At 43.2% G+C, this 22,405-nt stretch overlaps 1 protein-coding gene across 6 annotated transcripts in view; it reads left to right on the top strand.

The window, feature by feature from the left end:
• The window catches only part of ADGRB1 (adhesion G protein-coupled receptor B1), a 287,094-nt gene that overhangs the window by 242,033 nt on the left and 22,656 nt on the right, over positions 1-22,405 (top strand). For 3 of the 6 annotated variants that reach the window (XM_074898342.1, XM_074898339.1, XM_074898338.1), the window contains 5 exons: positions 381-447; positions 5,072-5,157; positions 10,578-10,676; positions 18,871-19,042; positions 20,200-20,295. In XM_074898342.1, the coding sequence (XP_074754443.1) occupies positions 381-447; positions 5,072-5,157; positions 10,578-10,676; positions 18,871-19,042; positions 20,200-20,295 (520 nt within the window). The remainder of the gene's footprint in view (positions 1-380; positions 448-5,071; positions 5,158-10,577; positions 10,677-18,870; positions 19,043-20,199; positions 20,296-22,405) is intronic. The other 3 variants (XM_074898341.1, XM_074898343.1, XM_074898340.1) reach the window with 1 other exon arrangement.

Raw genomic sequence — 22,405 nt, 5'->3', positions numbered from 1 at the left:
TATTTCTACTTTTTTTGCGTAAGTGAGTAGGACAAGAGCATCATCTTGCCAGCAAACTGACGCAGCTGCTTCCACAACCTGGTCTGAAGCAGAGCACTCTCATTCATTTTGCATCCATTCCTCTGTCAACAATCAAATGCCATTCTGCAGGCAGACCCCCAGGCAAATGAGCCTTTAAAACAAGTTCAGGAGAAATAGGAAGCAAAATTTCCTTGCTGTAAAGTCTGAGACTTTTTTTTCTTTTTTTTCTTTTTTTTTTTTTTTTTTGCCACCGGGTATCACCTCCCAAGATGAACTCTTCAGGCAAGAGAAGAAGCAAACATGCGCCTGTCAGTGATGGTAGCCACTGGGTAACTTTCTTTTTTCTCTTCATTTTCCAGCTGCTGGCTGTCGTTAGAGGGAGGTCTTCTGTATGCCTTCGTGGGACCAGCGGCTGCCGTCGTTTTGGTATTTAAGCTTGGCTGAAAGCTTTTCTTTCTTTTTTTACTCTTATAGCCCTTTTCTTGTTCTTTCAACCCAAGAATGCCCCTCTTTATTTCCACTCATGCTTTGATCAGCTTTCTCCTTCAGGAATAAAGAGCAAAGTGTTAGAATCCAGCAATCTGGGATGGGTTTGATTCTGAAATATAATACACTATATAATATATATATATATATAGAATATAATTCTGAAATATATACACCTCAGCTCTCAGCCTTCCACCTCTGTCCCCTCTGGAGTCCCCTAGACTTGGGATTAATACTGCACCTTGGTTTTGCCCTGTGTGGATGGAAGTACAGGATGATGGTGGAAAACTGACATTAACTCCTTCATAAAATCCTGTTCCTGGTTGCTTTCAGACCAGGCTGTGCCTCCACAGCCAGCATTTGTCTGGTCTGTCCCAGACGGCCAGCGCATGTGAGCAGCTTCCTCGGCTGCAGGTGAAATGGAGGTCTTCAAATCAGTGCCAAGAGGGTCCTTTGTGACCCTAAAAATGTCATGTTTGCTTCTAGATCAAAGAGATGGCGTGGTTCAAGTGAACGATCCTAAATTCTGTCCCACCAGCTCATGCATAATGGGAGTCCGTTCTACTGTCCCCTCACCCGTGGCTCCAACCCAGCACCAAAGTCAGTTCTGGGAAGTTATTTCTTGACTTGAAGGTGTCACTCAAGAGATTACATACCTTTCATCAAGCTTCCCTGCTGTTGAAACCTCACTGGCACTGAGAAATCTTGACTGTCAGGATTCAAAGAATTTGCGAACTGCTGGTCCTCTAGGAAATCCCTCCTGCGGCACTTTCCGATGGGTTTAATGCCACATTTGAGCCCCCACGTGTAAGCGACAGTCTGCAGTTTCTCTCCAGCCCAGTGTTTTATCCAGTGGAGGAGCTGTATGTCCTCTAAGGCTCAAGTTCCCTGGAGGGTCCCACAGGAATGGGGTTGACACTCACAATTTCTTTTCCGGATCAAGCTTCTGTTGCGTGCAGTGCCTGGGGGGGTTAACTGCCCCACAGCAGGAGCAGGCTTACAGAAGAATAACTACACAAAAGCTCTTGCTGCCTCTATTCTCACTGCTGTCACTGCACATCAAACCACCTTGGTGCCATCGTTTCATCACGATGACAGAGACAAGCCAGCAGTTGCCCCTCCTCTTTAATAAAGTAAAGCTTGTATCAGTTAGGTCTTTCTTTAGTGTAGGGCTGCAGCACATAGTTGAGCCTTCACATAGCAGTCATCAAGGAGTGGGGATGCGCAGATGTTCATGCCAACCAGTCGTTAGATCTCTGTAGGCATGTGATAGTTGGATTTCCCTCAGTAATGTAGCTGATGGGCATCAGGGTCTTCTTTATCGCCAGGATAATTGACAGGAGCGTTAAGTGGCTTAGTGATTTCAGATAAACTAGGTCTTTGCCCCAACAACACGACAGCCAATAGCTCTGGCTCGGTGGCTTGAATGCTCAATAGACAGCAGTGATTAGGGGGGAGAGAGCTTTGGTAGTGCCTAAAGAAGGGGGAGTCAATCTGCTACCTCGAGCCATCTTGCTTTTGTTGTGCCAACAACAAGGGAAGTAATCCTTCAGCTTTCCATAGCATTTTTAAAGTGTGAGGGAAACACGTGAGCCTGCTTCTATTTGGCATCTCAATTTTCACTCACCGTCGAAGCTGGAAATGGAGATATCCTTACAGAGAGGTCAACACCTGCAGAACAGTTCCTGCAGCTGATCTTAGGAAGTACTGAATTATTTCTGGGGGTGTCTGTCTCTGTTCAGTACCTGGAAAGAGAGCCTACACATCTCTTTAGACTCCCTGACTCGTTTCTGGCTAAAGTGAGAAGTGAATGCTGCCCGAGTTGTTGGTACGTATACTGAGGAGCTTGGGAAAGGAGAAGTAGCAGCACTGAAAGCCTTTTTATAAATGGGAACCTGGGAAACAGATACATTCAGTAAGCCATGCTGTGACTTCTGGCAGACCCAGAAGTTGAACACAGAGTTCTCAAGCCTGCCCTGTCCACACGGCTGGTACGTTGTCCTGATTTCAGGTTGAGCACGTCAGCACTGGAGGGACAGACCACCTGGCTCAGCACGAGGACAGTGAGGCTCTTGCAGGGCTCTACAGGGGATCTGCAGCTCTGCTGCTCCAGAGACAGGACAGCTGCCGTTGTGCAGGGGTGCACAGATCAACGTGGAACTTGGCTCTGTGCCTGAGCTCTTCTCATCCAAAACCCTGATGATTATGATATATAGATGCCCAAGTGACTTTGCACATAGTTGACTTGGCTGCAGCTGCGCTTGTAACCTCTCTTAACCCTGGCCAAACCAGACCTGTGGTGACTCCTCCTAAGCCATTCGAGCATCTCTGTACTGCAGTTCTCCTACCAACATGATTTTTCTGTTACCTGTAGCAACCTTCTTCCTCCACACTCTCCTTTATTATTCTCCACATTGTAAAAAGGCCTTTGGATTGGAGAATAACTCCGCTGCAAATAATATTCTCAAGGTGGTTGACCTGAAGTGTCAGCAATATTTGCAACTTGCAGTCCGTCCGCTAAACAGTCTTAAAAACCTTTGCAACCTGAAATGCAGAGCAGCCTGGTGATAATCGTGTGCAGGTTGAAGGCAACGGGTTACTGCAGGGAGAGGCTCATGGCATGGTCAAGTCAGGACAGAGAGTCATCAGTCAGCAGGTACTGGTTATCTCCAAGTCTGTGTCTTTGCTTCTGGAGCACATCCCAGAGATAAGGAAGAAAAGCTACACTGCGTGTTATTAAGAGTGGCTGTGTTTAGAAGAACGCTCATGTTATATCCCTGACTTTGTAAAGAAACGGAGCCAGGATCAGAGCAGGACATTGATCATGATGATCAATGTACTGGATAAAATAGCTTTTATTTATTAAAAGAATCACAGAGGCTGAAATTGAGAGCTCCACTTTGTCATCTCCCCTGCTATGTATGCATGAGGATACACACTGTGTTGTGGCGATCCAGCCTGCTGCACCTTTACCTCATCTTTCCTACTGCCTTGCTGCACCTTAAAGAAAAATCTCTCTTGCACTCATCAGCCTCCAGCGCAGTGAAGAAGGATCAGTGGAATGAAAGGCCTCTCTCTCTCCAAGCACATAACTAGGGTTTGATTTCCTGCTGATCCTTGGCTGAGTTACTGCGTCTGACTTGCCAGTGTTGTTTCTCTAAAACAATACCATGGTGAGCTCTAGAAATGGACTCGCAGCTGTGGAAAGTACTCCACTGACCCAGCAGCTGATGCAAAAGAAAATAACTGCTATTTGTGAGATCTTCCATTTATTCCCAGCTGTGGGCTCCACATCAGCGAGCTGAGTCGTGTCCTGTTGAAAGCAGCAATCCAAAGTTGGAAAGATTGCTCATTCTTGAGGATGGTTTAGGCAATTAGATGGAGGCTGGGTGTGAGCAGACATCTCCCTTCCTTTGGACTAGGTGTTGGACTAGGTGTCTCTTAGGACCATCTCCCAAGGGTCTATTAAACTTACCAAGGCTCTCAGGTAACGTGTAATGGTGCACATCTCTAAATTTGGCCTTAAATATTTCCTTGCAAGCCCGACATACAAAAGGAGCATCTAGCACATCGTTCTACCAACAACAGATGTTTCACTGACAGCAAAACCAGGAGAGTGTCACTTTTTTCCACCATCAGCACTGTGCCTCCATGAAGAGGGGTGGTGCTCGTGTGTCACTAATTCGTTCACATTCAGGGGTTGCTGAGGTTTGGGTGAGGTTTGTAAAACAGATGCAGCTGGCAGCAGCGAATGGAGTCAGAAAGGCACAGGAAGGAGTTTAGGATGACTTCACAAGGCCTCAGCTCTGTAGAGCCTGTATTTCAGTGTGAATATTTATACCCGACTGATGCAGACATCCTTGCTCTCACCCTTGCAAAGCAGATCCAAGGACTGCGTGCAGTTGTCCTGGCCACTGATTCTTTTGGAAATTACTACTAGATAGCTAATCTATGTGTTGTGCCATCTGCAGTATCTCCCCAGACATTCCACCAGACCAGCTGATGTTTCTACTTGCTCCAGTGCCTCTCCACCTCTTATTTTGAGAGCAGCATCGAGCAAGAACTATGACAAGCTGTCTGCAGCGCAGCACCCCATCCTCTTAATGCTGCTGCTTTGGTAGCACAGACTCCAGAACGCACTTTTGAAAGTAGCCAACCCACTGATTTCCCCTGTGTTGGCCACTTTCTATTTGTATGACCCTGAAAAATTGTTCTTGTGCCTGGAGTTTGCCTTGCTAGACCTCAAGCATGCGTTGGGCTTCCATCAGCCCTGCAAGTAATCTGACCACTTTACAATCCTGTCCTGGTTTATGGAGACCTCTCTGATCCGCTGCCAGCTGCATTCTGCTCTCCTGAACTCACCGATGCATGGCCTGGGGAGGTGGGACAGGGCGGAGAGGGGACAGAAGGGGTGGTGGCCTGTAGCAGTGTGGCCGTGCTACCTGGCTTCAGGAGAAATGGGAAGGGCTTAGCTTGCCGAATGTTGGGTTTTTTTCCTTCTGTGCTACCACGTTTGACCTGACCCACTTGAGAACAAAATTGTGTGTTGTTTCTCTTTCGACAGGTGAACATGGTTATTGGCATTCTGGTTTTTAACAAACTTGTATCCAAAGATGGAATAACAGATAAGAAACTGAAGGAACGGGCAGGGTATGCCTTATCAATACATCTAAGTAAAGAATTAAAAAAAAAAACAAAAACAAAAACACCCAAGGTTGTGATCAATAACCAGGCAATGAGGGCAAAGAGATATTGGCATTGCAAAGGAAAAACAAAAGCAGATTTAATCAAAATGAAAGAACAAAACCCAGTTGGTTTAATATCTCTGCCTTGTCATTCAGTGCAGCAGATAAAAGATCCAAGAAGCAGCACTGTGTTACTCTGGAGGAAGGTTAGAAGTTCATCTCTTTGTTAAAATGGCCTCAGCCCAGGCTGATGTATCCTCCCAAAGACTATGGAGGGAAAAGTGACTCTTCTCACTAATATCTAGAGACAGCAGCTGGATCAGAGGGACTCATGGATGCTGAGTGTGGCACATGGCATGGGCTGCGTAACAGCGAAGTCATGTCTAATGGGTGGCAGGTGGCCGAGGGACAGCGAAGGTATGTGGCACTTTTAAGGAAAAGGTCTGCGGAGGTCTAACAGGGAACGTATTAGCAGATGGATGGATGTGTAAAGAGGAGGATGGGTAAGCAGAGATACCTCTTCTACAAGAAAAGTTTCTGATGACACCTGAGGTTCTTTATCTTCTCCACAACCACCGCCCCGACCTCTGTCCCTGAAGTCTGGGGCTTGTGTTACGCGGTTCTCTTTGCAGTATAAACTGAAGAGCTGACTCCACAGTTTTTATCACCCTGGTCTCACTAGGGCTTGGTGGGGCAGCAGCTACCATGCAGGGCTCTCTGGGGGCCAAACTCTATTGACATTCTCGTTGGCTCCAGCAGGATGAAACCCTCTTCATCTTAGTTTCTAGAAACAAGTCTTTAGCCTCTTAGCTCAGACTTTGTCCCTGAGCTGTGCCATGCTCCAAGCAAAGGACAGAAGTGGCGTGCTGACACTCTGAGTCAAATCAAATACACAGGTCAGCCTGGCTGCTGGTATTAGTATGTTATTTTCCACTGCCTGCCTTGGCTTGCTGTTGCAGTCAGAGAAACTATCTCCTTACCTGCTGCTAGGAAAAACAGGGTTGTGTGCTCTCACTTGTCCATTGAGGGCATTTGATTTATCACTGGGGGTAACAATCGTATTCTTGAAGGAAGAAGTTGTTTGCAAAGAGATAAGGAGGACAAGAGGTGTTCTGGTGCCTCTGCACCATGGCCCCAGGCAGAACCTAAAGCCTTTAGGAGGCTGGTGGAGATGATATAGGATATACCCTGTCTCTATAAGTGGAGAGAGCATGGATACCTGTTGCCTTGTTTGCTGCACCTCTGGGCTTCACAGAGAGGATAAGCTGCTTTATCCACAGTGGTGCTGCAAAAGCCTTGGGCCCTAAAATTGGGTCTCGGAGGGTAGAAAGTACAAATGAAGTTCAATATTCCTGTCATTGCACTATTCAGTAGTTCTGGTGGAAGGGGTTTTTAATTGAGTGATGGCAGCAAAACGGAGGGTAGAAGCAAGGTCTTATCCAACCAGAGGAGAAACACAGGAACCTGTTAAGGTTCACGTTTTATCAGCAGTGTTGTCATGGCTGAGCGGTGGGGTCCCCTGGTGCAGCAAAGAGGGGCATCTCGATGCCTGAACAGCGCCATGGTCGTGAAAATAAGAGGAAACTTAAGCACGTTTGGATGATCAGAGGTGGTGGTTGCTGCTGGGTTGGACAGGTACACGAAGAAGTGACCCTCAAGTGAACTTGTACTTATGAAGAAGTGACGTTGCTTAAAGCTTTATTCTGGCTGACGCCTTCTTTACAAAGAGAGAACTCAAGAAGATACCTGAATTTCAGGCAGAGTCTGTAGCAAAAAAAAATTCACTTGGAAGTCAGTGCTGAAATAAATGGCTTACTGGATGAGCAGAGCAGCGAGTTGCTGTCCCTCAGTCTCTCCCTCTCTAATCTAAACTGCATAAAAAATGACCTTATTTAATACATATTTAATACTTATTTAATACACAGCAGCTGGTTATTGATCACATGCGTAGTTGCACTTTGAAAACAAAACCTACAAAGCAAAAAAAAAAAAAAAAAGTCATTTTTCTGATGTTCTTTGTTTTTTCTTTCTTTTCTCTTTTTTCCCCCCTCTTTCGTGTCCGTGTGTGTGTGTGCAGCACTTTTAAGCCTTCTCTGTGCTCAATGATTTTGTTCTCCTTTCGAAGTGCACCCGCTGAGAGCGAGGAAGCACTTTTGAGAGCTCTGGTGCCCCCTCCCTTTAGCTAGCTGCTTCTGGCCTGGGCTTGGGAACCGTGTTGGAAGGTAGATCTGAAGATAATCAGAATGAGTAATGGCCTTGGAGATGTTTGGATCTGAGGAGATGGTATAAAGAAACGTGTTTCCTTTAGCAGAGGCAAGAAGTATGGTTCAGTGTTGCAAAAACAAAAACAAAGGGGGAAAAAAAAAAACAACAACAAACCCCAAAGAGAGGGAAAAAAATACCTGCTGAACACTAAGAGGAGCCCAGCACACATACTGCAGGTCGGTTGGCACAAATAAATCAGTGCCAACAGTTCCCATGAAATAATCCATGAGACACAATAAGGTTTTGCCCTGTACTTCAGCAGAGGAAATTGCTATGATTACTGTTGTCACATCTGTCAGAAAACGTTGACTTTCTAATGGCAATGACTTAATAGATATATCACAAAACCAGGCTGTTGAGAGTTGGGTGTGATTACCTGGAGAGCTGGAGAAACCCAGACAACTGCCCCGACTCCTGTCTGGGCAATGGGAGAAAACTGTGCAAACGTCTCCCAGCAGAACGGTCTGTGTTCGCGGTCAGCTACACTGACAGTGTTTGAGCTCTGTTGGCAGGAGTGCTACTAAAACCAAATGTTTTCATGTCAGTCGCAGGAGCCTTTAAAATGAATTTTAAATTTATTCAGCCAGCGTTTATTTCAGAAGCATTTGTGTGCTCACGCATCCAGGGAAGAAGAATGAGACTATAGGGTATATTCACAAAGGCTTAATTTAGCCTGCTGAGTTTAATCTCCCTAGGCTTCCTCTGTAACTACTGGAGAGAGAGACAGGAGACTTGTTTAGTTGTTCCAACTTGCCCCTTAGAGGACCTTTACGTCTTTTATCTCTCCTCTGATTATAGAGAGGACTTGAGAAAGTTTACCCCAATACCTTGCGTGAAATATTCTCTGCGCGACTGTCCTGGCGGGGTGTAACAGAGCTGGATTGTCAGTGCATAGAGAAGAAAGTAATTGGAAAGATAATAACTACATTAAAATAGGAACAGATTTGGATTGCCCTTCATCTGGGAACGTTCCGTGTTGGAAGCAGTGCTCCTGTTCTCTGGGCCGTGTGTGGTGTGAAGCACTGTTCAATAGAAGGTAGCAAAGTCCAGGCTCCAGTGAACACACCAGATGAGTCTGTGAGCTGTTTGGTGGATATTTAGGAAGCAGAAAAAGCTAAATGAAATTAATGCATTATTCACCGTGATTATTTCATTAGCTACCCTTTCAAACATACAGGCACCAATATAAACCTGCTACGGAAATTCAATATATTAACAACCTCATGCCCCCAACAAGAACAAATTAGAATATAAATGTATCCACATCTGTGCCTACCGCTTAAAACTTCCTGCATAAATACATCCAACAGCAGTTACAGTTCTGTGTTATAGTGGTCTTTTGGCCAGTTCTTTGTGATTCAGTGTCATTCATGTTTTTTCTGGTATAGTTTTCCATCAAATTCCTCAAATCAATCTACTTTCTTTTTGCTGCCTATCTCTGCCTCTCTCTGTCTCTCTGCTTATCTGTTCTTTGTGGCTTATAGATCTGGGGATAAGCTGTCCTTTTTTAAGGGTCGTGCACTTAATGCCTCTCAAGACCCACTTTATCTTTGGTTCAGCCATTGTCCTCACTGGATTTACACCATCCTTCCTGGAAGATACGTACCTATTGACACGGGAGCTAATTTTTTCTGTGTCTGAAGGCTGAAAGTTTCTGTGGGGTACCTTAGCCATTATTCTGGAAGGGAGTAATGGCTGATGTCATTGTAACTAATTAAAGGACTCATCAATAGCCGCTTGAAAGCGGGCCACTAGGCTCGCTGATATTGCTGTGTTGGTGTTCACGGGGATGTCCTTTTTGCAGTGAGACTGAACTCAAAGCTATAAAAGTTAAGAAACAATCTGTCAAGTTTCCTTATCTCTCTCCCAGGCAGTGTAGGGCTGTAAAAGCCCCAACCTTTCATACCTGCAAACATCACCCCTCACCACCTGCACTTCCATCACCCAGGAATGACAGACCTACTCTCCTTCGGCGGTGATGTTCATGCCTTCTCGAATATCAGGCACTGCGTGTAGGTCTGTAGGATGTTTTGCAGACTCCTGCCCGTTTCTTAAACTAGATTTAATGTGGATGTCTGTGCAAATCAGAGAGTGGACACAAACTAGTAAATTCTGGGAAGAAACAGGGCCGATGCCAAGGTAACGTGGCTTCTGGGCTCCTGAGTAAGAGCTGGCCTGTCAGCTAGGTGGGTTCACACACATCAGCTTCTAAAACTCCTGAGGATACGCCCTTTAGCACATCCCTGCAGCCCCTTATACCAGCAGCCCGCAGTGGCCTGGTTCTGTGGTTGATCCCATCCAGAAAAAGTGGGAACAACTGATGTGAATAAGTCTCAGGGTTCATCCCAAAGAGGTTTTCAGCTCCAAAACAAGATCTGTGAGAAGAAATGTCTCAGAAGTAGTCAGCCGGTCCAGCTCCCTTCAGGGCAGGTTGATGGTCTTAGAAAACACTCAAGCTTGTGGTTAACTTTCAGGACGTGAACAGTCCCATCTGCATGTCCTCCATCACAGATTAAGCAGCCAGAGTTGCCTTTCCCCTGGGAGTTGTCAGCTGCCGTGTGGGTGTCCCCGCCGAGGTGAGGACTAGCACACAGGGGCCGGTGAAGAAAACATACGGCTTAAACCTTGCACTGCTTTAGGAAAGAAGATAAACAGACACAAGTCCCCACAGCCCTACTTCTTGCCTTCTACTGTACAACCCTGCCACCTTTTTTGTTTTGGAGCAAAAAGGCCAGGAGGGAAAAGAGCAATTTCTCAAAAACGAACCAAAAGAAGGAGGTGGAGACTGGGAGAGCAGTACTGGTTTCTCTTCCCTGGGTGCCAGAGAGAGATACCCTGAATCTGGAAAAAACATTCACCAACACAGTTCCACCCTCTCCAGCAGCACCAACATGTCTCTGAATTGTACATTTTTTTCCCCATTTCCTGCATCTGGAGTGGTACAGATGAGCGAGTTTTATTCCTGCCTGTCTTTCATTTCTCTTTTCAAACTGGGTATGGTTGGTTGGTTCCCTTTCTCCTTTCTTCCTTTCTTTTGGCTTCTCTTTCCCTTTCCTTTCTACGTTTGTGCTCATAAGCAAAGTGTTTTGTTTTGTTTCAGTCTTTTGGTTTTAATTGCAGTCAGATGGCAGTGCCCCTTTACGGCATGACGCTCAAATGTTCCAAGTGTGGAGTAGTTTCTTCTGCTGAAGTTTCGGCCACAGCCACCAGTAACGCCATGTTAGTTCCTCTAATTTCAACTTCTTTTCTTTCTTTCTTTCCACTTTCTTTTATTTTTTAATTTATTTTATTTCCCTCTCTCATTTCCCTGCACTCACCAGCCCTTGTTTGTTTTCTCTCCCCATGTCCCTGCCCACCTCCCCATATCCCCAACTTTTCCTGACCTCATTCTGTGGGCCATGAGTAGTGTAGGGCTCCTGCAACATCCCCTGAGCAAAAGCTGATGGGCTGGATCCTGAAAAGCACTTTACGACATGCCTAGATTTAAGCATGTGAGCAGCCCATGGAAGACAAAGGGACTCTTCATTTGTTAGAAGCTGGGTATATGTTTAATGCCCCCATTTAATTTAGTTCTTGGAGTTAGAGACTTAAAGATGTGATTCCCGTTCATTTTGATGGTAGACGAGGCCTCAAACTCCAGCTTTGTCAAACGCTTAAGCGTGTCCTTGAGTTTTTTACTCCAGAAGTTGCAGAGCATTGAGTATGATTTCAGTGAGTTGGTGAATCACTTCTAAGTAGTGGGTTGTTGGTTTGTTTTTTTTTTTTTTTCTCTTATAAAAAGCTAGAGTTAAGTTTAATACCTCATAGGGCTGCAGTTCTGATTTGATTAAGTGTTGACTACCTCTTTTGGACCCCTAAAAGCACTTGGAATTAGTTCTCAAAATCTTAAAGCATTTCATAGCTCTGTTACAAAAGTCAAATGCTGTTAAATCTCTTCTTAGATGCCGCTGGAATTAGGAAGAAATAAAACACTTATTAAAATGCCATTGCTTTGTTCTGCTAGAGAAATTGTTGCTATTTATATAGTTGGCTTTTTTCCCAAAGGTTAAGGTAGGAGGAAGAGCAATGAGGGAAGGCTTGCCTTTCTTCCTTCCTTCCCTTTTTGAAATTTTATTACCTACATAATTTCTAAGTGATGCTGTATTTTGGTGTTGATGTCGAAAGAAATATATGTAAAATGTGTGAAAGAAACAGTCTCAGATCTAGATATCTGCAGTTTGAAAACTCCTACCTTTAATTAATCCAAACAAAAATAAACAGCTGAGTGCCAAATCTCAAAATGTAGAAATAGAAAATGAAATCAAAACACAAGGGTTTTTTTTCCTTTTTTTTTTTTTTTTTTTTCGTTCTTTCTGAAAACTGAGCCATTTATATAAAATCCAATAGCGTTTAGGGGCAAATGTACATTTCTAAAAAAACAACCAATTGTCGTTAGGAAAAAAGAACATGCAATCACCTCTATTAAGAGCAATCAGTCTCTATGAGATGCAAAAACTAAACAAAATCTCCTTTATTTTTTTCACTGTTGAAGTTTACTCACCTTTCGCAACAGTGCCTAGCTGAGATGGTGGGATGGCATTGCTCCAGACACGTGGACCACAAGCCTGGAATTAGCAGGTCACTGCGTTTCAGTTTCCTGCGACTGCAGAGGAATGCTAAACCAGCAGAAGCTTTACTATTAATAAATTAGACTGTTAAATAGGAGAGGCTTTCTCTTCACAGTAAATGCATTTAAAAAAGTAAAGCTATCTCAAATCCTCCTCCCATATTGTCTGACATTGTTCTGTCATAAATTCACGTATTCTGATTCCTCTTCAAATCAGGAAAAAAAAAAAAAAAAAAAAAAAGGAATATGAAATCCAGGTCTCCTACTTATCCTGCTTTTCTACTTTAAATGGTTTGATAGGAATGGAGGGCTCTTGTAAGAGGATATATCCTTTGTTTCCCAGCAGACAGAATACCTTAGATGATAACTTCCAGTACTGGTTTTGTTGTTTGTCCTGAAGCGTCTTACGCTCTTGTCCTTGCAAATGGACCACTGAGTAACACACGAGTCCGTTCACTCAGCCCTCATCTACCCTTGTCGGCCACTCATTCTGCAGCTGAACTCTTTCTGCTTTTCTTCCTCCAAACCTATTTTAAATGAGGTGGTCAGTAAGGCAAAGCCCTCATTATGCTTCATGCCACTGCCACCATTCTGCTGGCCTTCATCCCAGACCTTGGATCAGCTTTGCCATTCAGTTTTGAAGTCTTGTAATGTAAATCAGATGCTGTGAGGATTCCTGGCTCCTCTCTGACCTGGAGTTAACCATAGTTGTTTGGTCAAGGATGTTCCTGCCTTATTCCTGCTGGGGTTGCTCCTGCCCTCTTCAGCTTCAGAGGCTTGTTTTTGCAATAAAGTAGAATGAAAGGATAGATCCTTTTGTCCATTTTTCTTGGCTTTTGGAAATCCTAGAAGTTTTGAGCAACTTTTTGTGGTAATATCTGTGACTAAGAGAAAAGGGGTCAGAGAAGGGGATGTGTAACTGAGGGAGAACATGGTAAAACACTGACGGGAGAGCAGGTAGAAATCATGACAGAAATGAAAAAAAAAAAATGCACTGGAAATTGAGCAATTTCTTGACCTAGAAAATAATAAAAAGGAAAGCTTTGGATGTCTATGACATGTTAAGGGTCAGCTAGACTTGACAGGTGTGGGTTTAAAAACCTTTCCCTCCAGGTTGTTCTGGAGAAGATGCTGCGCATATTTTGCCAGTGGAAGACCTCTGTTTCCACATTTCCTTTCTTTTATTGCTGTCTGTGAAATACTGCCTTATAATTAATTTGTCTTTGCTACCCGTCAAAAATTTTTATCTGAGACAGGCAAAAAATATCTTGGGGACATGCTATTTCTTTGTACTTGCTGTCAACAGGGATGTCCACTGCAGATACCAGGGACTGTTATTGGAAGGAAGGAAGGAAGGAAGGAAGGAAGGAAGGAAGGAAGGAAGGAAGGAAGGAAGGGAGGGAGGGAGGGAGGGAGGAAGGAAGGAAGGAAGGAAGGAAGGAAGGAAGGAAGGAAGGAAGGAAGGAAGGAAGGAAGGAAGGAAGGAAGGAAGGAAGGAAGGAAGGAAGGAAGGAAAGGAAGGTGCAGAGAGCTGGGTTTGAGCCTCTTTAACCTAGTAGTAAGCGACAGGCCAAGAGGGAATGGCCTCAAGTTGTGCCAGGAAAGGTTTAGAGTAGATGTCAGGAAGTATTTCTTTGCAGAGGGGCTGTTGGGTGTTGGAATGGGCTGCCCAGGGCAGGGGGGGAGTCCCCGGGATCCCTGGAGGGGTTGAAGAGTCGGGTCAGTTTAGCGCTTAAGGATCTGCTGTAGTTGGGAACTGTCAGTGTTAGATGAACGGTTGGACTGGATGATCTCCAAGGTCCTTTCCAACCTAGACAATTCTGTGATTCTGTGAAGGAAGGAAAGAAGGAAAGAATTCCTGCCAGGCAGTTCATTACAAACTCTCCAGTTCTGACCATAGGGAAGAGACCGGCCCAAGTCTAAGGCCCTGGCACAGTGCATTCTTCTTGCAGGCAACCCACCCAAGAGTCAATGTCAGGGAGTCCTCATGACCCATCTCATGCATCATCAGAAGCTCTCATGTCAAATCTCCCATGTAAGGGATTTGCTCTTTCTTTTGGCTCAAAGTCATTTCAGGAAGTCTTAGATGTCCAATTGTAGTTCCAGGACTAATATGAATCAGTATTTCCATGCATGGCTGGTTGTATGAAGGAAACTGTTCCTCAGGAGAGCGTTGTTCTCATAGTTCAAGGAATTTGAAATTGTATCCTTACCTGGGGATAACACTTGGACCCTGCAGGTCCTTGCTTGCACTGTCAAAGAACAACTTCCCTTATTAGGGGTGAATAATCAAGAAGTCTGCCCATAGCTACTTCATTACCTGCCTGTCTTATTTAAAGGCATTTGATTTCCTGTTCCCCTAGTCCTGGTTCACATTGCAGCAACTGAGAGATGAACAATCTTTTGGAGAAAACAAAAATAATATCTCGTGTTTCTGTGTTGCCCGTGCATGGGAAGAGCATGCACAGTGCCCCCCTTTTTCTAATTACAAATTTCCTCTCTTGGTTACATGGGCATTGAGTTAAAGGGAGTTTCTCTGAATCTGTCCCTAAATTTGGAGCAGCACTCTTGCTTTTAAAAGGAATACAAGTTAGAAGAGGGATAAAGCATGAGAAAATGAGTAAAGTAAATCCTTGTACTGTGGTTTCCCTGTAGCAGAACTTCTGTGATGCAGGAATAGTGGAACAGCTCACGCCACTCTGAGCAGCATGTTAAGGAGCCCTCCCTTGCCATCTCCCTTTTCAGAGCTCCTCTCCAGGACCCGCTTTCTGAATTATAAAATTATTTTTCCTTCTGCTGCTTCGTTAGCTTATGGTACTGGCGGCCCTGTCAGTGTTGAGTAATGAGAAGAATTGATCACCTCTTTATGATTGAGCCTTTACATCTTTGTTGGTGTGTACTGTGTCTCCCCCTGCACTTGCCTGTTGTCAGGGTGCAGGCCTTAATCTTTCTTCATGTAGATCTTTGTATCCTAAAGCATTTTTTGCTCTTTCCATCGCTGTCCTCTAAGTGCCATCAGTTTATTCTGCTTCTTTTGCAAAGATGAAGACTCTCAAGGCTGCCAGCTAGCTATGGAACCAAACCACAGCTAGTTTTTGACATTTTGACCAAAAGACATCATCTGCTTGTGGCCAGAGCTGGGTCTGCTATGTGCTTTCATAAAGCTAAGTCTTTCCCATGCTAGATAAAGCTGTGGACAATGTTATCGTGTGGCCACGTTGTCACACACCATTTTAATCCTATTTGGTTGCACCGTGCTGTGGCGTTGCCATATCCTGACGTAACGCCCTTCCTCTGCAACGCAGCAGTAGCGTGGTGTGGTGGAGGAACAACATGACACTACAACTGTACTGCTGAGTAACGTTGTCATGTCATGGGCGTCACACAATAAACCGTCATCATGCTTCCACGATGCAGTGTAATGATATTCCCTTGATATTGCTGTCACTCATCCTGAGTGCTGTCACATAGGGGACAAATAAGAGGATCCGCCAGCTAATTCCTTTGTCTCAAGCAAAAAAAAAAAAAAATAAAAAAATCCTCGGTTCGTTAATCACGGATAATCCATAATGAAGAGTCATTAGGTAATCACAGTGTCATTACATAACAAATAGTTTCATTTCACATCACATGTCACCATAACATGAAGTTTCTTAGCTCCTCTAAGTTATTCTGGAACCTTTCAAGAATGTTCAGTACCTCCTAAAAAAAGGGACAGATGAAAAGGTGGCAGAGGTATGAGTTCTGCCAAGGATTCAGCTCACAGCAGGTAGAATTAAGGGCAATGTTACAGGAAACCCACTTATCTTCCCCTGAGTTTTCTTCTGAAATTTCAGTCTTGATATGATTTTTTTTTAAAAAAAAAAAAAGCTTTTTTTTTTAATTTAATACTTCAAAACCAAAGCAGAACTCTGAAAGTGAAATTAAAGTAAGTTCCATTCCTATGACCTGTTGCCATCTGCTGCTTGAGAATAAAGATTATGCATTAAGTGTCAAGCAACATTTCCATAACGTTTGTAAGGCATGAATATTGTTGAGGAGGCATCTGCAAGTTGAATCACAAAGAGAGCAGAAAGGCCAGACTTTTAGCTGGTGTAAGTCAGCACAACTCAGTTGGGAAAAATCCTGATTTCCTTCAGCTAATTACATGGCATAATACTGTTTTCATCATCCGAGTTGGAAATGCAGGTGATGCTTTCATCATCTGGTTGGAAGGGCAGAGATTTAAGTGGTGGTTTAAGGTTGCTTTCGTTGGGGAGCAATGGTGAAGCCCCTCAGGATGTCTCGACTCAGAAGAAAGTTGAATAGTTTGCACAGATGGAGGAGACACGCAGAGGAGGGGCTGGGAAGGACTCCCTGAGTCCCGTGACGACAGCAGGAGCTCTGAAGGGAGCCCACTGTAGTTACGGTTTGTTGCATCTGTGCCCTGGGTAGCAAATAGACTCAAGCAGTGCCTTGTTAAAGCAGGGTGCCTACATATTTTTTTTTAAGCAGGTTTTGAAGCTGGTAGATTGAAATCTAACCGTTTGCTAAGGAGAAAGTTTACCTCCTCATCAGCATTCCTTACAAGCCCAAATCTACATTTAAATCTTGGATGCGAAGTCTCATCTTGCATTTCAAGAGGGGAAAACCCATCTAAAATCTAGGTAGCTGCTTCAGACCGATACTTACAGGTCAGATCCGTTCTCAGATGCGGTTGCCAGGTTTCTTGTTTGCACATTGGTAGTGGCAATGTACACATATGTGTTTATTAAGAGTTTGCTCACAGACCAGATAATTCCAGGAAGCCGAGTTGTCTGGTACAGACCTTTTTTAGCAGCCTCTATTGACTTTGCCGGTGCTACTGAAATGACTTCATCTATCAAGTCATGCATCAGGCGTGTTGTGTTTGCTGATACCTGCGTGGAAGACACATCTTAGAGTGGCATGTTATGGAGCAAGCCTTATCTTTTCATTTGTCTTTTCTGCCTCTGATTTTTTTCCGCTGCACTTATTGCCTAGGCAGTTTTATTAACGCACCACTGCAAATGATAGCAAAGAGAGGTTTCAGTTTAATGAGACATATTTCAGAGGGCCGAGGGAGAAGTGGAATCAAAACTTCTGTTTAGGAGTTGTTTGGCTGAGGGCTGTCTGGCTACTGCGCTTTTTTTTTTTTTTTTTAATAATACTTTGAAATTATAGTTCATATCGGACTATTAAATAGCATTCAGTTTGCCATCCTGTATAAAATTACAACGTTTCAGATTATGTCATGACCTTTACCTTACATGGAAGTCTCATAATGCTTTTTTTAACTGGGGGAAAAATTTTTTTTTAAAAAAATTATATTCCATTTATATGCTCCCTTAGGTAAATTACATTGCTTAATAATGCCACTAAGGAACACATCTGAGTCTGGGCAGGTTGTAGAAATATTTGCGATCAGAGTATCATTATGACTATAAAAGTAACCTGTCACTTCAGTATGTGATCATTGCAGCAGAACTGATGTGACAAGCCTTGAAAAACCCTTAACTGAAGCCAGGGCGTTACATCCTGATGTCCATACCTGTGTCCAAGCTCCAGCTTTGGTCAGGTGAAGCTCTCACTGAGATCTGTGAGAGAGGTACCTGGATAATCAGCGAGTAATCTTTATTAAAATCTTGAGCATATATCAGAAAATGGTAAGCAAGTCCCATGTAAGTACTGTAAAACATGTGTCATGATATCCGTCCTGTAATTTATTGTGTTGCCTGTATTTGTTTGTTAGTATAATATATAGGCTGAGGTTTTCTACGCCAAAAAAAATCTTGAAGCTCAACTTGTTATTCAGCCTGTGCGTTGGTCTACTCTTATTTGTTAGATAAAGGCCCACAGAGAAATTCTCCTGGTACTCTTGGTGCACCAGTGCTGCCAAATATATAGGGTAACTGACATCTTAAAATCTCCCTTGTAAACTGTTAAAATTTCTTGGGACCCCTTTTGGTCAGAGAGCTGAATGACTAAATAGTCGATGAGAACAGAACTGCTTTCCCATTTCTAGAGCCATCATTCATAGATAAAGTAGAGGTCTATGGGACAGAACTTGCATTTCAGAAAACTGTTTTGTCCAGCTTTCGGTCTTGTGAATTAAGAAGAGGCTTGAGTCTTAAGTTATTTTAACCCAGAATGTCCACCCAAGATTAAACTGGGTCAGGTATGGATTCTCCTGCTGTTCGTTGATGTAGTGTTGTAGGCACCGTCAGCTGCAGAGTAAGGGAGCAACAGCAAAATATCAGTCTCCACATCAGCTCTATGCTTCTCTGTTTTAGTCACTTGAAACCGTGACACATGTCCCCAGTGTTGGTGTCTTCCATGTGCTGTGGAAGTCCAAGTGTCTGTAACCCAAGTACTGACAGCCATCGTGGCAAACCAGTCTCTGCTGCAACTGTTCCCCTTTCCCTTTGGCAACCTCCAGTGACTGTATTTTGTCTCCCCTCCTTGGGAAATGCCATCGCTGTGGACTAGGGACATAGAGTGGGAAGGGTGTGAAAGGGGGAGGGAGGTATCTGCATCCTTCCTCCCCACCTCAAGTTTTATGCATGACTGCACCATTGAAAAATAGTCCCTCTCGTAGAAACGTGTGTCACCTGTTCTGGTAGCGTGAGTGTGCAAAGCACCTTCCTGCTTCCCTGTGACAGGGGCTCAGAAGACGTCTAAGCACAAGTAAACGTTTGCTAAAGAAGTCTTCTGAAGCCCCGTGGGATCAGGAGGCTGGAATTAGCATCCCACGTGGAAGTGGGTGAAGGCTGAATTGGACCTGAATTCTCTTTTCCTCTCCCTTGACAGGGCATCCCTTTGGAGCTCCTGCGTGGTCCTACCTCTTCTGGCTCTCACCTGGATGTCTGCAGTTCTGGCAATCACAGATCGGCGGTCAGCGCTCTTCCAGATCCTTTTTGCTGTCTTTGACTCGTTGGAGGGCTTTGTCATCGTTATGGTCCATTGCATCCTACGGCGGGAGGTGAGATGAATGAACCGTTCTCTTTCATCTAACCAACGTATTTCCCAGAGAAAACATCTGAAAAAATATGTAGTCGGGCTGGTAGCTCCTCTAATCCTATGAACTTTTTGCCTTTGTGTAGACAGTGACCACAAAAATGACCGTGACAGTATCGGTCAGAGCGGAGGAGGGATGAATCAATGATCATCATGCTGAGTGTACTGCAGAGTGGAATTTGGAGGATTATTCCAGAAATAATAAATATTTCCAGAATGTTTACACCCCACCTCCAAAAATGGAATATTAAGAAAAACAATTTCTTTGTTTGATTTCAAGAGGGGCAACTTGCGCTGAGATTTACAGAATGATTGTATGTTGGCATTAGCATCTAGATATTCAAGCTAGAAAGGAGAGCTAGCAATAATCAAGCAAGGAAATTGAGTAAATTCTTTCCAGCCTCCCTGTGGAGATTTAAAATGGTAAATTATATCAGGGAAGAAAAGGACGAATCTTTTATGTTTCTTTTATTCTTTTCATCCTACTGAGTGGATAGACTATTAATAACAGAGACAGGAAGGTTTGGGTTGGGTTTTTTTTTTAATATTCATTTTATCTTACAGCTCCTTTAAATTAAGTAAAACAGATTAATTTCTTATGTTGGGCCAATGAAATCAAGGGAGTTACACTACTGGCGTGGCTGAGACTTCTTCAATTAATTGCATTATGAATATGGGCCTGCATTGAACACCCGTTGCAGTCACTGGCATTTTTTTCCATTGATTTCAGGGGGGTTTGGATCAGATATATATTACAGCCAATACAGGATCATAATCAGACATCGCAGACCCCAGTATAACGATTTATGCAATAGCTTCCATCGTAAATGTACTGCAAGCTGCAAAATAAAAGACTTTTTTATTCTTGCCTGTATAAATCAAGCAACTAGAAGTGACCAACACAGTGACCCAGGGTACCTTTGAGTTTCTCTGCTAGTGAGATATGTATCATATAAACTATTTGAAATGAATACCTGAATGCCACTGAAGTAGGATCCATCTTTCTTTTGATCTGCCAAGGACTTTTTTTATTATTATTATTTATTTTTTCTGCAGCAGAATTGAATATGGTTTGGTATTCCTCTCTGACTCTGACTTTTGCAAATACATTTGTTCCTGCAGGTCCAAGATGCGGTGAAGTGCCGAGTAGTAGATCGTCAGGAAGAGGGCAATGGAGACTCCGGGGGGTCATTTCAGAACGGCCATGCTCAGCTAATGGTAGGGAAAAAAAAACACCTAGCCTATTATTAAGGGAGCTATGGGCATTTTTAACTCATAACTGATAAACAAAAGTCTTTGTCCATCATAGATTTTGCAATCACCATTCTTTTTTCCTTTGAACCTGCACTTGACGAAACGTGGCACTTAGCATAGGCTCTTTCACACAAATACGGTTTCTTTTCACTGTTATACGAAGGGGCTCAAACTTACACACAAAGTTTTGCAGACATCTTGGTGAGATTCTTTCTCTCCCAGAAAATACAAAACCAAAAATATACCTCCCGGGTCTTCCAGCCCTTTTCATCCCCATCATGCCGCCTTGCCCCAGCCGACGCTAGGAGGCAGTACGTTAATACCGTTTGAATCACAGCGTGTTAGGTCCTTATTATAAAGACGCTGTCTCAGAAGGATTTGTTTCTCACAAAAGCACACTTGTTCATATTGTTTCACTGGGAATATAGTTTAAGCACTGTAAACCTTGGTCCCATTGTGTAAATCCTTTTCAAAAAGTCTAGATAAGGCTGTAGAAGAATAAACTACGGGGAATTGTTTTGCATCTGCTTCAGTGTTGCGATGTAGGTGATATACGAGGCAGTTGATTTCTGAGGCTGGGGTAAGGACATCAGGACAATCACAAGATCTAAACAAGTTCCAAAAACCGTCTGGTTAATATTAGACCTATATCACAAACCAACGGTGCTTTTTTTTTTTTTTTTTTTTTTTCCAGTTTTGTGCTTGGGTACACGGCCTCCTTTCAAACAGCACAATCTTTAAGTCAAGACATCAAGAGATATATAATCCTACCCCACCTCATAGGTGTTTGTTAAAAGCAGGTGCCTCATTTCGAGTTTAAATCCATGGTCTTCTCATATTCAGACAGGTTCTTGCTATGCCTCTTTATGTGCAATTAGAAAGCCCCTTGCGTGCCTGGTACTTTCGCTCCTTCAATAATAGACACCATAATCATATCCCGTCTCAATCTTCCCTTCAATAAGTTAACGCACTGAGCTTTTTTATTCTCCCTCTGTAAGACATTTGCTTTCAAATTATTTATATAACCCTTTTCCACATGCCCTTCAGACTCTCGCCATCCTTTAAAAATGTGGATGCTATATTTGTTATTCTATTGTCACCCATCCCAAGCGCTGTATTCTGAAGTTTCAGATTTTTTGTATCTGAATAACTGTCTGTTTTCATTCATTATCGACGACCTTGAAAATTCTGTGTCAGCTACAAGGGGTTTTTTTGCAATGAGATTACATTTTCTTCTGCACTGTTGATGGATGTGTTGAGAAGTAGAGAACTTACAATCAGTTTCTTCACATTCAGGCACAAAAAGCTCCAGAATCTAAACATGAATGATGACTCCTCACTGATATTTTTAGAGAGGTACAATGTTATTTTATAGTGACTGAGTTGTAAAATAACCAAAGAAATCAAAAGCTTTGCAGGATGGGTTTGGTTTGTTTTGGGTTTTTTTGCTGTTACCTTTTCCAGTAATCTCCAGATCTGCCCAGTGAGTGAAAAGAAGCTTAGCTGAGTAGAACTGTTTTCAACAAAATCTTGTTGACTGTTATTAAATATAAACTTATCATTTATTTATTTATCAGTAGAACTAGTACAGGCGGTTTGGTTACATTTTTCTGGAATTCCTATCAGGAAAAAGATATTATATTTTTCTGTGTCATCCCACTTGCCCGTTTAAACATTAGTTCAGTCTTATTTCTTCTCTACCCTTTTCAAAATTATTTTATATTTAAGTAATTTACTAAGAAATTAGCATCAAGAATGCTTAGATAATTCCTCAACCAGCTCTTCAAAAACTCTTGGACCTTAACCTGCTGATATTAAAGTGTTTATCTGAGGGGGATGGAGATTTTTTTTTTTTTACATTTTTCTTAGTTTTAAATTGGAATGCATTTAATCACATTACTACAATTACATTAAGTGTCTTCTTTCCGAAAGGATGCTAGAAATAATCAGTGAACTCTTCTACCTTTTGCTAGTGTGCGGCCTTTCCATTAGTCCATGAAAACTCATGGCCCACTGTGACTCAGTGCATCCAGTTCTTTGAAATGTTATCTGCTAAAGGCTTTAGAAAAAAAAA

Source organism: Athene noctua, chromosome 2 (assembly GCF_965140245.1).
Source record: "Athene noctua chromosome 2, bAthNoc1.hap1.1, whole genome shotgun sequence".
NCBI lineage: Eukaryota > Metazoa > Chordata > Aves > Strigiformes > Strigidae > Athene > Athene noctua.
The sequence above is the reverse complement of the archived record's forward strand: the minus strand, read 5'-3'. Positions and strand labels throughout refer to the sequence as shown.